Raw genomic sequence first — 14,356 nt, 5'->3', positions numbered from 1 at the left:
TTGATGAGTATTACAGGCAGCCAGGGCTTAGCGCTTGAGCGCCGTTCCCAGCTGTTTCCTAAAATATCACATTGAAAGGCTGTTTATACCCCAAGCACATCTGTTATTAGCAACAAGCTGCAAGCAGGAGGGAAATCAAAACATTCTGGGGATTTTATAGCTGAAGTTAATGCAAGACCAATATCTTCATATGATACCCACCAAGCATAGGGATGCAAGCTTGAAGCAGGACACCAGGAGTTTATTCCCAGCTCCGATTCCATTTCCCCTCTGAGATCCTGAGCAAATCCCTCAACTTCAACTTTCCCGTTTGTTAAAACAGAGACAGATCCCTCCATGGGGCTGGCACAGATTAGCCGTGGCTTAGAAAGTACTTTGAAGATGACAAACTCCCACACACAACCTCTTTCCCAGTGTACTTTTCCCCAGGAGGATATACTCCTGCTTGGGCCTGCAACTGCTTTTGCCCAGGCCTGCCGACAGCAATTCCAGGCCCCAGGCAGAACAGTCAATGGCCTCCCTGGAAATGGCTGGCTGAGATTTTCGACACTACTTTTTAGCCTATTGATAACACATTAGAACCCGTCACGTGAAAGCTGGGGCGTTTCTGGATCTAGTTAACTTTTCCCCCAGTTACAGCCAGGGCCGGCGCCAAAAAAAAAAAAAAAAAAGCCACGACCGCGATCTGCGGCGGCAATTCGGCGGGAGGTCCTTCGCTCCGAGCGGGAGTGAGGGACTGTCCACCAAATAGCTGACGTGCCGCCCCTCTCCGGAGCGGCCGTCCCAAGCACCTGCTTGGCAAGCTAGTGCCTGGAGCCGGCCCTGGTTACAGCACCAGTATTAAACAAATTGTGAGCCTAAATAGAAGATGTAGAATTTGTTATTTTGAATTATATATTTAAATTAAATAAATACATTATGGGATGAAATTAATTAATATATAAAACATTTAAGGAAGCACAAAGTAAGGAAACACCTAAAGTATCAAGTAGGCTAATTAAACACCTAATGGTGATTTGTGTGTAATCTAAAGACAAGGAAAAAAACTGATAGACAAGATGTAACTGACTGAATATGACCAACATCATCAAAATATACAATACTTGCGCTGCTGGTGCTGTGGGACATCAACACCCAGAGCAACGAAGAGACGGCAGGCCTGGTGTGCCACATCTACTGGGAGCAGGGCCGGCTCCAGGCACCAGCTTACCAAGCAAGTGGTTGGGGTGGCCACTCCGGAGAGGGGTGGCACGTCCAGCTGTTCGGTGGCAATTCGGCGGACGGTCCCTCACTCCCGCTCGGAGCGAAGGACCTTCCGTCGAACTGCCGCCGCAGATCGCAATCACAGCTTTTTTTGTTTGTTTGTTTTTTGTTTGGCTGCTTGGGGCGGCCAAAACCCTGGAGCCGGCCCTGAATGGGAGGTGGCCAGGGGCGAAGGCAGAGGGAAAACCTGTGCCTCGTTCCCTGGCTGAGCGGTGGAGGTGGCCCTCATCCTGCACTTGTGATAGCGGCTCGTCAACCAGTGCTAGCGGCAGTGAAGCGGGGGCTAGCCCCGGTTCCCCTTGGCAAACTTAGAGAGGCTCGATTGGGTGGCTGAACTTGCTGGCTTGTGTTTGGCGAGGAGCGGCAGTCCCGGGGGAGGAAATCGGGTAGCGCAGAGGGAGCTTGTTCCTCTCTAGAGTCTCCCTGTCCTCAGCCCCGCAGCCGGCCCAGCGGCTCCCAAGCAGCCCGACGAGGCAACAAGCGCCGCGGTTCCCAGACTGCTGTCGCTGACGTTCTGCCGGACCAGCAGGGTGCAGCAGCGCGCTGGCAAATGGCTACGGTTGCAGTGAGGGACAGCGCTCTGTACAGAGTAGCAGGAAACCGGATTTCTTTTCATCTTAATTTTTATTTAAAAAAAAATGTGTATCTATCCCATCCGCCTAGTCCCTTTTAAGTCAACGGGCTCCTGGGCAATTGACCCCTTTGCCCCCCCATCTCACCCCTGGCGGTGGGACGGCTTTTGCCCATGCATCTCATGGAACGTAGGACTTGCCAGCCTGGTACAAACCAGTGCTGCACCTTGTCTAGTATCTTGAGGCCAGTAGCAGCTGATTCAGTGCAAGGTTGAAGAAACGCTGCAGCAGACGGGGATAGAATAACCTGCTCCCAGGCAAAGTCCCTTCCTGACCCCCATTAATTAGCGGTTGACTGATGCCCTGAAGCAGGAGCGTGTAAACTTAGCCCTTACCGAGTTATCATAGAATATCAGGGTTGGATGGGACCTCAGGAGGTCATCTAGTCCCACCCCCTGCCCAAAGCAGGACCAGTTCCCAGACAGATTTTTACCCCAGGTCCCAAACTGGCCCCCTCAAGGATTGAACTCGCAACCCTGGGTTTAGCCGGCCAATGAGCTATCCCTCCCCCCATCATTTGGACCCTAAATCTGCTTCCTGTGCAGGTAGGCAATAAAACTGCAGCCTGACACCAAATCAGAAGCAAAAGCAATGTTCTGCTTAACTGGACTGCGCAAAGGCAAGGCAGGAAGTAAAAACCCGCTCCACTCTGAGCGCATGGCGCTTTACTGAACTCCTCAAGGCAGCCAGAAAAGGAGACAAGTTAGAGGTCAGCTGCGCACAAATCCTTCGTGAATGGGTCTAGCACCCGCTCACAGACTATGAGCCCCACCTACCCAGCGCCGAGGCCAAGAGCAGAGCCGCTATGCCGCAGGAGCTTTGGGAAAAACAAATTCCTTCCGTTGCTAGATCAAGAGTCCATGGCCCCCTCTCTCCATTCCCCCCTCCCCTTCCCCGAGATAACTGATTCCCAGTCAGTCCTGACAACAAAAGCCTAACGTGATGAGCACTGCCAGGAAGAATGTGAAGGGATAAGCAGCCCAGGCGCTGCTGTCAATACGTCACTCCTGCCTATCTCCAGCAACTTGGTCATGCCGGGCTTCTGGGAGCCGCCCGTGGGCTCCTGGGTTTCAGAGCAGTTCAGGTGGCGGCTGCTTGTCTGTCAATGCAGCAAATCCTCCTTCAGCAGCCCCCATGGAAATCGATGCACTTCTCTGCCTCGAGAGCTCTAGAAAGCAGAGCCCGTGGAGTCGGTAGTTTGAGTGCTCAGGGAAACAGCTCTACTAGAGCTGGGCAGGAAACGGGTTTCCCATATTTTCAAGAGTTCCAAGGGTTTTTCCCCGTCTCAAATCAGGCCGAAAAGTCAAAATCTTGAAAAGATCAGTGAACCAAACCACAAAGTTGTTTCTGGTTCAGGTCAATCAGAAATATTTCATCGGATCATTTCAAAACTTGTGTTTTGATTGACTTTCTTTAGACTCTTTAACCTAACAAGCTTAAATTGCTAAAGGAAAAGTCATTTTGAGTCAGAAAAAAACAGACATTTTTGTTTCAAACGTGTCTACACAAAGTACTGCCAATTCCAAAGCTTTTTTCCCCTCCACTTTCTTCATTGGGAAATTCAGACTCTGTTTCATGAACAGTTTCCATTTCAACGAACTGGCATTTTTCAATGACAAAGAGTTCTGCGAAAATTCCCATCTTGCGTTACTCTTTAGCTTATGGCATGTTTCCTTCAGTAACAAAACCCCAGAGGGGATCAGCAGCACGAGGGGACTTGATGCTGCAGATTCGGGGAGAGAACTATGGAGTAGCAGGAAGGTGTGCCTGATCCATTTGCTACTGTGGAAAATCAAGATACTCAACCCCCGCCCACTCCTTGGGGCTAAGGCAATGGGACAGCAATTTTTGCTCCCTTCGAATTTACAAATGATGTCCAGATGCTGGACCTGGAATATTAATACACTGCCAGCCTTGATTATTAAAGGCCTAAACTTTCAAGAGTGACTAGAGTGATTTGGGGTTTCACCATTTTTAGGTCTCAATTTGAAACACCTTAAAGTGTCTAATTTTCAAAGGCCAGGTGCTCAGGACTTCTTACCGTCAAGACCTCTTAAGTTGCCTCAAGTTGGGTTTCTACCAATTGAGGTACCCAAAATCACTCTAGTCAGTCTTGAAAAACTTAGGCCTCAGGGTCAAATTTAGACCAGCCAAAGCAAGGAATCACCAACCTAAATACCTTGATGTATCTCTATAAAACAACGTGTGACTGTTAATACAATCACCACTGAGAATCCAGTTCAAGAAAAGGGACGAAAGAGAAATCATTTTAAAAAACATTCCCTGGCAAATAGCAGCTCTTCTGACCTTGCACAAGATCAATGGATCTATAACCACATGGTCACAGCAAAACATCAGAACGACATGACTAATCATGGAGGTGCAGTGCTTTGTAAAGGAGCTAGTACAGGAGCAGAGAAGTCATCTCTCAAACTGAAAACATACTGAAATATCGCAAGCGTGTGGGAAACAATAAAAGGCAGCATGAACATGGGAACTGAGAGCCTGCAGGTCATCTGATAAAAGGTTTAATACTGGCAGTTATTCACTCTAGGCGATGCCACATTGCATAGCTGAATGATGTTTTATTTTTATTATAAGAAAAAACAAAGTAAAATAACCAACCCAGATTGCTCCCCAACTCATTTTTTTAAATATAGTATTAAGAAGCAAAACACACATCTGGAATGCTGTGCCAGAAACCATCTAACTATATCCTATCCAGTTTGAAATGCAGCTCAGTCCATTTCAGATGGCTGAGACATTAGAAGGTCTATAATTAGAGCTGACAAAAAAAAAATGGGTGAAAATAAATTAGCCAAAACGCCCATTTTTTGCGGCACAGAAACAATTGACAAATTCAGGTCGAATTTGGCAAATAGTTACATCTGAAAAACAAAGTGAAAACAACAATTTCCAAAGCACTGATTGCAGTTGACCCCTGAAACATTTTGTTTCACCCACGTGATTTTTTTTTTTTTTTCAGTTTTTAATTTCATCAAGGAAAACAATAAAAAAAATCAGTTTCGGTTGGAAGTTAACCAATTTTTCTTTGGATTTTGCAGTTCAGCCCCCCCCCCCCCCCCCAAAAAAAATCACTTATTTGCTCAGCTTGATTTATAATAAAAATTAGAGCTGATCCTTATATGCACCGTCTCAAACAAGTTGCAGAGAGAGGCAGGAACAGTTCCTCATTTGCTCAAACTTCTTCAGTCAAGCTTTCAAGATTCCAAACCGGCCTTTGCTCTCAAACACACACAGGGATTTCTGTCTAGACTGCATTACCCGCGACGCATATAGTCAGAGGTGCTGGAGAGCATTAGTGGGGCAGAAAACTGCCAGTGTTTATTCCATCAGGTCTGGTCTTTATCACACAAGACGCACACAACAAGAACAAGCAGTTTGCTGCAGGATGCAGAGTGCCAAGCAACCTGCTGAAATTTAACTCCGTAACTCCCACCGATGTTAATGGTAAGCAAGTAGCCAAATCCCTCATTAACCACTTTGAAAAGTTACGCTTAAGCGGGGCTTCCCATCTAGACAGAGTGTTAGTTCAAAGTATCAGAGGGGTAGCCGTGTTAGTCTGAATCTGTAAAAAGTAACAGAGGGTCCTGTGGCACCTTTAAGACTTGGACCTGATGAAGTGAGGGTCTTACCCACGAAAGCTTATGCTCCCAATACTTCTGTTAGTCTTAAAGGTGCCACAGGACCCTCTGTTACTTTTGTTAGTTCAAAGACATCATAACTTAAAGATGAACAGCAAAGGGATTTTGTCTTTCTTTGTATCCTTTCTGGATTTGTATTCCAAACCCTACTCCCCTCCTCACCAAAAGAAGTTTTCTGTTCTTTCTCATCACCACCAATCTTAGAGTCACCAGAAATATCCTGGCTTGATTTGCTCAGTTTTGCTGGGACGACTCCTCGGAGGACTGAAGAACTAGTGGGATAACGATAGCATAAACAAACTGAAGCCTGTGCATGAGCTTTTCCAGATCTCAAGTGGAAGCAGGGTTTTTTGCTGGTAACTTCTGATCCCTCAGAAGATCAATAAAGGGCCCAGATACAATCTTATTTACTTTGCAGTTCATACAAAACAACCCCCTAGAACTCACAGCATGCTTTTTGCAGTTATATAACCTGGGTACTTAAGGGCCTAATCCTGTGAATGCTTATGCATGTGAATAACAATAATCCTATTAAAAAGCAACAGAGAATCCTGTGGCACCTTTAAGACTAACAGATGTATTGGAGCATAAGCTTTCATGGGTGAATGCCCACTTCGTCAGAGGTGCCACAGGACCCTCTGTTGCTTTTTACAGATCCAGACTAACACGGCTACCCCTCGGATACTTAATAATCCCATTGAGTGCACTCAGCTGCATAAGCACTTGCAAGATCGGGGGAGAGATAAAAGTTTGCTTAGTTCAATCCATTTATCCTCCTCTTATTTGGTGCTGCAGGGAAGGCCATCGATCCGGTTTGTTATTTGGCCACACTGCGCACTGGAATTGCTTTAAGATATTTTTAGTTTTGCAGGAGACTCACAGGCCTTTGGGCTTTGTGAGCCATAAAAAGAAGATTATTTTCACAGCAACCCACACAATGTCATCTCGAGATATCCTTGTGGCACCTTAGAGACTAACAAATTTATTTGGGCATAAGCTTTCGTGAGCTATAACCCACTTCATCAGATGCATGGAGTGAAAGTTACAGTAAGCTGTTATAAATATACAGCACATGAAAAGATGGGAATTGCCTTGCTAAGTGCGGGGCTCAGTGCTAACGAGGCCAATTCAATTAGGGTGGATGTGGCCCATTCCCAACAGTTGACCAGAAGGGACGAATATCAACAGAGGGAAAATTTTCCATCTATTCAAGGGACACCATCATAGGACCTAACCACATCAGCCATACCATCAAGGGCTCGTTCACCTGCACATCTACCAATGTGATATATGCCATCATGTGCCAGCAATGCCCCTCTGCCACGTACATTGGCCAAACCGGACAGCCTCTCCGCAAAAGAATAAATGGACACAAATCAGACATCAAGAACTGTAACATTCAGAAACCAGTAGGAGAACACTTCAGTCTCCCTGGACACTCAATAACAGACTTAAAAGTGGCCATTCTTCAATTTAAAAAAACTTCAAAAACAGACTTCAACGAGAAACTGCAGAACTGGAAGTAATTTGCAAAATTGACACCATCAAATTAGGCCTGAATAAAGACTGGGAGTGGCTGGGTCACTACAAAAATAATTTCCCCTCTGTTGCTATTCACCCCTTCTTGTCAACCATTTGGAATGGGCCACATCCACCATGATTGAATTCATCTTTTATTACACAAGCACAAGGGTTGGGGATGAAACCGCACTCAGAAAACCTAGACATCAGGCAGATGAGGAGACAGCTCAGAGGCTAATGTTGGTGAGTACAGTGCTGCTGTAGCTCTTCTGTTAGTTAGGACTGAGGGCAAACCCCTGGAACAGAGTGAGGATGGGTTTGGGCTTCAAAGTCTGGCCTACAGACTTAGGTGGGTATAACTCTGCTGCTCAGGAGTGTGGAAAACCCACGCCCGCGTGATGCAGTTATACCGACCGAACTCCTGGGGTAGACAGCGCTGTTATGTACGGCAGTGCTGTACGTGTAGCCATGCCCTAATGCAGGGGTGGCCAACTCGAGCCTGAGAAGGAGCCAGAATTTACCAATGTACATTGCCAAAGAGCCGCGGTAATACGTCAGCAGCCCCCCATCAGCTCCCCACCCCCGCTCTCAGTGCCGCCCGTCCCACCAGCAACCCCGCCGATCAGCGCCTCCCCCTCCCTCCCTGCACCTCCCAATCAGTTGTTTTGCGGCGTGCAGGAGGCTCGGGGGGAGGGGGAAGGAGCGAGGGCACGGCAGGCTCAGGGGAGGGGGCGGGAAGGGGTGGAGCAGGGGCAGGGCCAGTGGCAGATCCAGGGGTTGAGCAGTGAGCACCCCCCGGCACAGTGGAAAGTTGGCGCCTGTAGCTCCAGCCCCGGAGTCGGTGCCTAGACAAGGAGCCGCCTATTAACTTCTGAAGAGCCGCATGTGGCTCCGGAGCCACAGGTTGGCCACCCCTGCCTTAGAGTCACAGATTCCAAGGCCAGGAGGGACCATTGTGATCAAGTCTGACCTACTGTATAACCCAGGCCAGAGACCTGCCCCAAAATCATTCCTAGAGCAGATCCAAGCTTGATTTAAAAAACTGTCAGTGCTGGAGACTCCACCACAACCCTGGGTAAGTTGTTCCAGTGGTTAATTACTCCCACTGTTACAAATTTACCTTATTTCCATCTGAATTTGTCTAGCTTTGTCTTAGTTACACAGATGCTCCAAATGATAGGATAGGATAAGAAGATTTGATGGGATAGATAGATACTGGTTGTGTGTCTGTGTGTGTGCGCGCACGCGTGCGTGTGTGTGTGACTGGTCTTGAAGCCAGTTGGAATTTTTAACAAGATTTCCCCCTAGTTTAGACTTTGCCTAATTGTTCAAAAGCACCTAAATTACTTAACAGCCAAAGTGCCATTGAAAGCCCTTGAGACTTTGCTCGCCTAATCGCCTGTGTGATGGCTGGGGAAAAAAAAGACTTCGGCTCCTATGTCATTTGGAAAATGCTTTGGAAAATGGTACCCATGGTACATTGGTCAAGCCATCCATCTGGCTCTGAAATAGCAATTACACTTACTCAGGAGGGAAAGGGATGGAGGGGAAAAAACAGAAAAACGTGTCTTGCTTCCTCTTCCCAGTTTTACTAGTATGTTATGATTCCCTCTTAAAAAGGCTGTTAAATCCAGTTGGGCCAACTGCTCCCTCGTGATAAACGGTATAAATATGACAAGCAGAATTATCCAGCTCCAGAGACTGCATAAGAGCTGGTTGGATGGACGAGGGTAAACGCATGTTACCAGCGCTTCCCTGGATCTAAATTGCTAACCTTGCCTGGAGACACAAACCAAGGATCTTATACCCTTGAAAAATGGAGACATTGATTTATGACATAAGGGCCAAGCAATTAATCGAGTACCTTTTGTACTCATCCACTTACGTGATTGCCCTCAGCTCCAGCACTGTACTAACCAAGTCCTTTATAATATGCAATTAGTTAGTCCTAATTAGCAGTTAATGAAAACTCTGGAGCTTCCATCTACCCCTAAAAGTGCAGAGCCTTGAAAACAAAAACTACAAACTGAAGTTTATCACAGTCCCTGCAGCAGGTCTGGGAAAGACTTCTCTCTGCAGGAGCTGATCTCTGGTTTTGATTAAGGGCTTGAAAAATTAAACTTGACCCAGCTCCAGAATCTCATTATTCTTCCCCTTCGGGCCTGTGAAGTTCACCGGCTTTCTTACTATGGCAGAATCTTGCTAATTCACACGAACCAGTAGGAAAGCCACTGAGAATGAGCCGGGTTTCAGAAGCAGATAGATAACCGAGTAGATAAGGAGAATGCATCACAAATTAGGCTGCTCGTTTGGATAACTGTGAACCTGCGTAATTCAGGGCAATTCAGAGTTTGCCTGGAATATCAAAGGTCTCTAATGTATTCTGAGGAATTTTATGGAACACTTTTTCACAACTGCATACGCTCGGATTTGCACGGATACCTCAATTGCATGTGCCTTCAGACTAAACTGTGTGTTCAAATTAGGGGCAGAATTCGGTCCACACTTCTGAATAGCTACATTTCTGTATTTTGCATAAAATTAATGACATTGTGAGAGTGAGAGACCATGCCATAGCGTTCTGCTATTAAACTTTTGCTGTGACCTCCTGTATGTTCAAAACTAATAAATAGTACACCAAGTTTCAAAAGCTACTCACACTTAAACCCTTTACATTTCCACCTCTGGCTTAAACCGTTCCCCCTACAATTAGAAAAGCAACTCTGGCCTTGTCCCTTATCCCCATACTGAGAAAAGTGTTGGCAGTTATAAAATGAATTTGGGCACTGGTCTGGCAGCTTCTGCCCCTTCCAAATACTCTATGACGGGAGAGCAGCAACAGGAATCTTCCTGGGGCAGATCACTGAAGTCCCACATCAGTGGCAGAAATGGTAGCCATACTTTCATTCTCTTGCTCCCCCAATATCAACTTCAGAATTCACCATCTTCCTGTCATCCTCACCTCCTCCTCCCCTATTTACAAGAACTCTAGGCAGCACTGGCTATTCCTACAGATCATTTTTGTTTCCACTGCCACACGTGACCCATGTTTACAGCACAAACCGATCCATCTGTGCAGCCATTTGATTCATTCCGCCAACGCCTGACCAGCTTCTCGATCCATCATCAAGGGTGAAAAACGAACCACTCAAAATGTGCCCCTAAAACCTCTAAGCAACTCCATAATCTTGTGACTCTTCTTCTGCCTTTACTGTTTAATATGGTTCATGGGAGCTCTATATTTTTTTCTGGAAGTTCTCCAGGACAGGGATGTTGTCTAGTGTTTGTTTTGAGAGCATCTAGCACACTTTTGGGGTGCTTGGGAAAAAAACCCAAACCGCTTGTCCTCCTGGCTGTGCAATACGGTCTTTGACCTGATAATTATTGATGTAGCCAAAACAATCCATTTGTTTCCTTGAGAAACATCATGATGCGTAATGAAATCTTGGCTCCCCTCCAAACCCCTCCCAAAAAGGGACTACCCCTGTACACATCCCCCCGCTGAGTTGGGAAAGTCATACCTGAGTGTAGGATTCCTGAATTTCATTGGTTTCTTTTGGCACCTAGATAATCGAGGGAGAGAGAGAGAGAGAAAAATACATCACTACCGAGTAGCTGAATTTATTTAAGCAAGCGATTGTTAATGGCTCTGCTGTTTCCATAGGTTAAGAGCATAGTGGGTAACAGAGCTGGTTCTCGGAAAAAGTCGCTCCTTTCAGCATGCTTCTCGCTGCATGAGCAGGGCTGGGGAATTTGGTTGGTACTTTAACCCCTGTGCTTCAAGTGAGCACATTTAGCCATTTTCTTGTTGCGATTCTGGAGTAAAGTTCCAGGAGCTTTTTCTTTGGGAACACAGGTATTTTACGACTCAGCTCTAGGAAGGGCTAACAATGGGTGCGGCCCACAAAGACTTAGCTCTTCCAGCGCACTCTTGGACAAGATCATCTCTGGGTCAGTTCCCCTTCTGTAAAATGGAGTTGATACTAACCTACCTCATGGGATTGTGGCAAGTGTTAGATAGCAGATCTGCCCAGCAGCGTGAGCAAGAAAAGTGCCATCTAATGCGCTAGGACCATCATTACTGGGGATGACCGTGAGTAACTCTTGTTGTGCTGCAACTTGGAGCATTTTGCTTCTGAGCCCAAACTGAGCCGCTCAGGCTAGAAAAGATTGTGCTAGAACTGACACAAGTTTCTTTGGACTGGGCTCCCGGAGGGGCAGCAGCAGTTCTTCTGGAGAAATAATTAAGAACCCTGGTAAAATGGAGACCCACGATGCTTCTGGTTGTCAATTACACCAGTAACTTAGGCCTGGTCTACACTACACTGTTAGGTCGACATAAGACAGTTTATGTCAACCCAATTACGTCAGCGTCTACACTACAACCTTCCTCCTACCGATGTAAGGCTAGGTCTACACTGGCGGGGGGGGGAGGAATCGATTTAAGATATGCAAATTCAGCTACGCGAATAGCGTAGCTGAATTCAACGTATCTGAGCCGACTTACCCCTCTGTGAGGACGGCGGCAAATCGACCGCCGTGGCTCCCCTGTCAACGGCGCTTACTCCTACCTGGGCTGGTGGAGAACGCGCGTCGATTCGGGGATCGATTGTCGCGTCCCGACGAGACGCGATAATTCGATCCCCGAGAGATCGATTTCTACCCACCGATCCAGGCAGGTAGTGAAGACAAGCCCCAAGTGCCCTGCTATACCAATATAACTCCTCCACTTCCAGGAGAGGGGTAAGGCTTATGTTGGTGTAGTTAGAGTGACACTGTGTCTGTGTAGACATGGTGTCCCTTACATCGGCCGTCTTGTCAATTTCACGGCAGGAGCCCTGAAATTCACAAGAAAGCCCCCACTGGACCCTGCTCCTGGCTAGGCGCCGAGGTGAGAAGCTTGGGGGGCTGCCCCTCGTTCCTGGCTGGGAGCCAGAGCTTGGTGGCTTCGAACCCCACTCCCAGCTGGGAGCTGGGGTGAGAAGCAGGAGGGACCCCCCTGCCTGCTCCCTGCTGAGCAGTCTTGTCAATCACAGCTCGGTGAGCCATGAAATTGACAAGAGTACCCAGCTCCTGGTGGGGAGCAGGCCGGGGGGGCCGAGAAGATGCAGACAGCTTCCCCCCCCACACACACACTCCTGGCAGGAACAGGTCGGGGGAGAAACCCTGGGCGGCTTTCCCTGCCCCCGGCAGGAACAGGGAGCAGAAGGAGGGAGGCAGCCCACTGGGAGCCGGTGGGGCAGCCAGGCCCCTGGCAGGGAGCTGAGAGACCGGGCTCTGAGCTCCCCACACTGCCCCTCTTAGGTCGGTGGAAGCGCTTCTGGTGAGGACGTGCACCACCGACCCCAGGAGGGAAGTGTGGACATGCACATTACTGCAGTGGCTGTAAGTCAACCTTAAACAGGTCGACTTAGATTTGTAGTGTAGACCAGAGGTTCTCAACCTTTTTCTTTCTGAGCCTCTCCCCCCGCCCCCCCCAACATGCTATAAAAACTCCACAGCCCACCTGTGCCACAGTAACTGGTGTTCGGCATATAAAAGCCAGGGCCGGCATTAGCGGGTAGCAAGTAGGGCAATTGGCTGGGGCCACAGGGGCTCCCATGAAGCTACATTGCTTCAGCCCCAGGTGGCAGGGATCAGGGCCCCGGGCTTTCTGCCCTGGGCCCCAGCAAGTCTAACACTAGTCCTGCTTGGCAGACCGCCTGAATCCTGCTTACGGCCCCCTAGGGGGCCACAGACCCCTGGTTGAGAACCACTGGTGTAGACATCCCCTTAGAGGAGTAAACGTTCGTAAGCACGATGCACGAGGACGTTCCGTGCCCAGCCCTGCTGCGTGGCAGTGGGATTTCACGGTGGGAATGGAACTCCTGAGCACAACACTTCTCATTCGTCGCACTCTTTCTTTGATAACTGTGCTGCAGCATTGTGCAATACTAGCTGTGTGTGTTCTACACACCCACGCATATACACAATAACACGCACACATACACACACACTTCCTACAGCTAAAACCCCTCCCGCCCAGCCATATCTTCCCCTTTGCACCAAATCCCTTCGCCATTTCACAAAGGGAAGTCAAATGCCAAAGCCCCAAATGACACGTTTAACAGAGGCTCCTGGGTCACCAGGACATCAGCAGTGGAGCCATCTCCCATGTTGCCATGGGGATTCTCAGGGGAACGGGCCTGGCTCTGTTTGGAATGAGGGATAAAACTACCATGATCCCTGGCCCATGAGCCCCTCTCAATATGCATGCAATTGTGGGGTCTTCTCCACCCCCATCGCTGATCTAGATTAGCTTCCATTCAGCTTCCCCCATCTAGCATAATAGTGTACACCCCTTGCCCATCCATAGCTGCTGACTTAGTACCCCGGCAAGGTCATTCTGCTGGCCCACCCAGAAACAGAGACCGGGCAATACGGCTGCGAGCTCCCACCCCAGACACAGTGCGGGAGGGGATGAGAGGAGACACACTCCAAAGCTATCGCTTATTCCTAGCTCTCCCCAGGTGACATCTGACACCGTTGCTGAAACTCTTGCTACCTGCCACTGTTGCGTGGGTTATGGGGCAGTGGAACCAGGTAAACTGGTGCTCTATTGGGCTCCTTTCCGGCCCTAGAGCACTGACCCATGTGGGAAGGGAAAGACAAACACTACAAAGTGCCCAACCGCAAAGGGTGTCACAGTCATCATCACATTTTCTCCACGCCACTGCAGAAACCAGAGTCCCAATGGGCTAAATTAGGTCCATGAAGAGACCCCAGGGATTAAGTAACATCAGGGATAAACTGGGTCCCACTTTGCAATGGGGAAACCCAAGAATGCTCTTTGCAGGCCTTAGACACACCTCTGGCCAAGCGGGAGAAAGCTCCCCTGGGGAGCGGGACTGGTTGCGGAAAGCTTCAGTGCTGAAAGCGCTGGCGCATCTGGGATTGTAGCCTCCACAGTATTCACCGGCAGCCCCCGGGTCTCCCATCTGGAAGGTCAGCTGCTGCAGCGCACCCTGGGAGGCAAGGAAACAAACAAGTGGCGTTCACACACGGACCGCTGACACTGCCTCTGGAGGACGGGTGGCAAATAAAACGCAAGTGGGATAGGTTTGAATGGAGTTATTCGCACTCAGGATATTCAGCAATTACACTGGCAGGGAGATCCTCCACCACAGTCCACAGAGAAGGAATCCTATTCCAGGGCCAACAGAGGGACCCCCCAGAGCAGCGATGTCTGAGCCTAGTATGCCTGGTCCTGCACACTTGTGTGTGTCATCTTGGCCA

The 14,356-nt window shown here is 48.5% G+C and overlaps 1 protein-coding gene across 3 annotated transcripts in view; it reads right to left on the bottom strand.

Annotated features, from left to right (window-relative positions):
* The window catches only part of COL27A1 (collagen type XXVII alpha 1 chain), a 253,052-nt gene that overhangs the window by 150,077 nt on the left and 88,619 nt on the right, over nucleotides 1–14,356 (bottom strand). For all 3 annotated transcript variants that reach the window (XM_005309140.4, XM_065571907.1, XM_065571906.1), the window contains exons 5-6: nucleotides 13,930–14,085; nucleotides 10,603–10,644 (exon numbers count right to left, since the gene is read on the bottom strand). In XM_005309140.4, the coding sequence (XP_005309197.4) occupies nucleotides 10,603–10,644; nucleotides 13,930–14,085 (198 nt within the window). The remainder of the gene's footprint in view (nucleotides 1–10,602; nucleotides 10,645–13,929; nucleotides 14,086–14,356) is intronic.

This window comes from Chrysemys picta, chromosome 18, assembly GCF_011386835.1.
Source record: "Chrysemys picta bellii isolate R12L10 chromosome 18, ASM1138683v2, whole genome shotgun sequence".
In the NCBI taxonomy this organism is placed as follows: Eukaryota; Metazoa; Chordata; order Testudines; family Emydidae; genus Chrysemys; species Chrysemys picta.
This window is presented reverse-complemented; position numbering and strand designations above follow the sequence as displayed.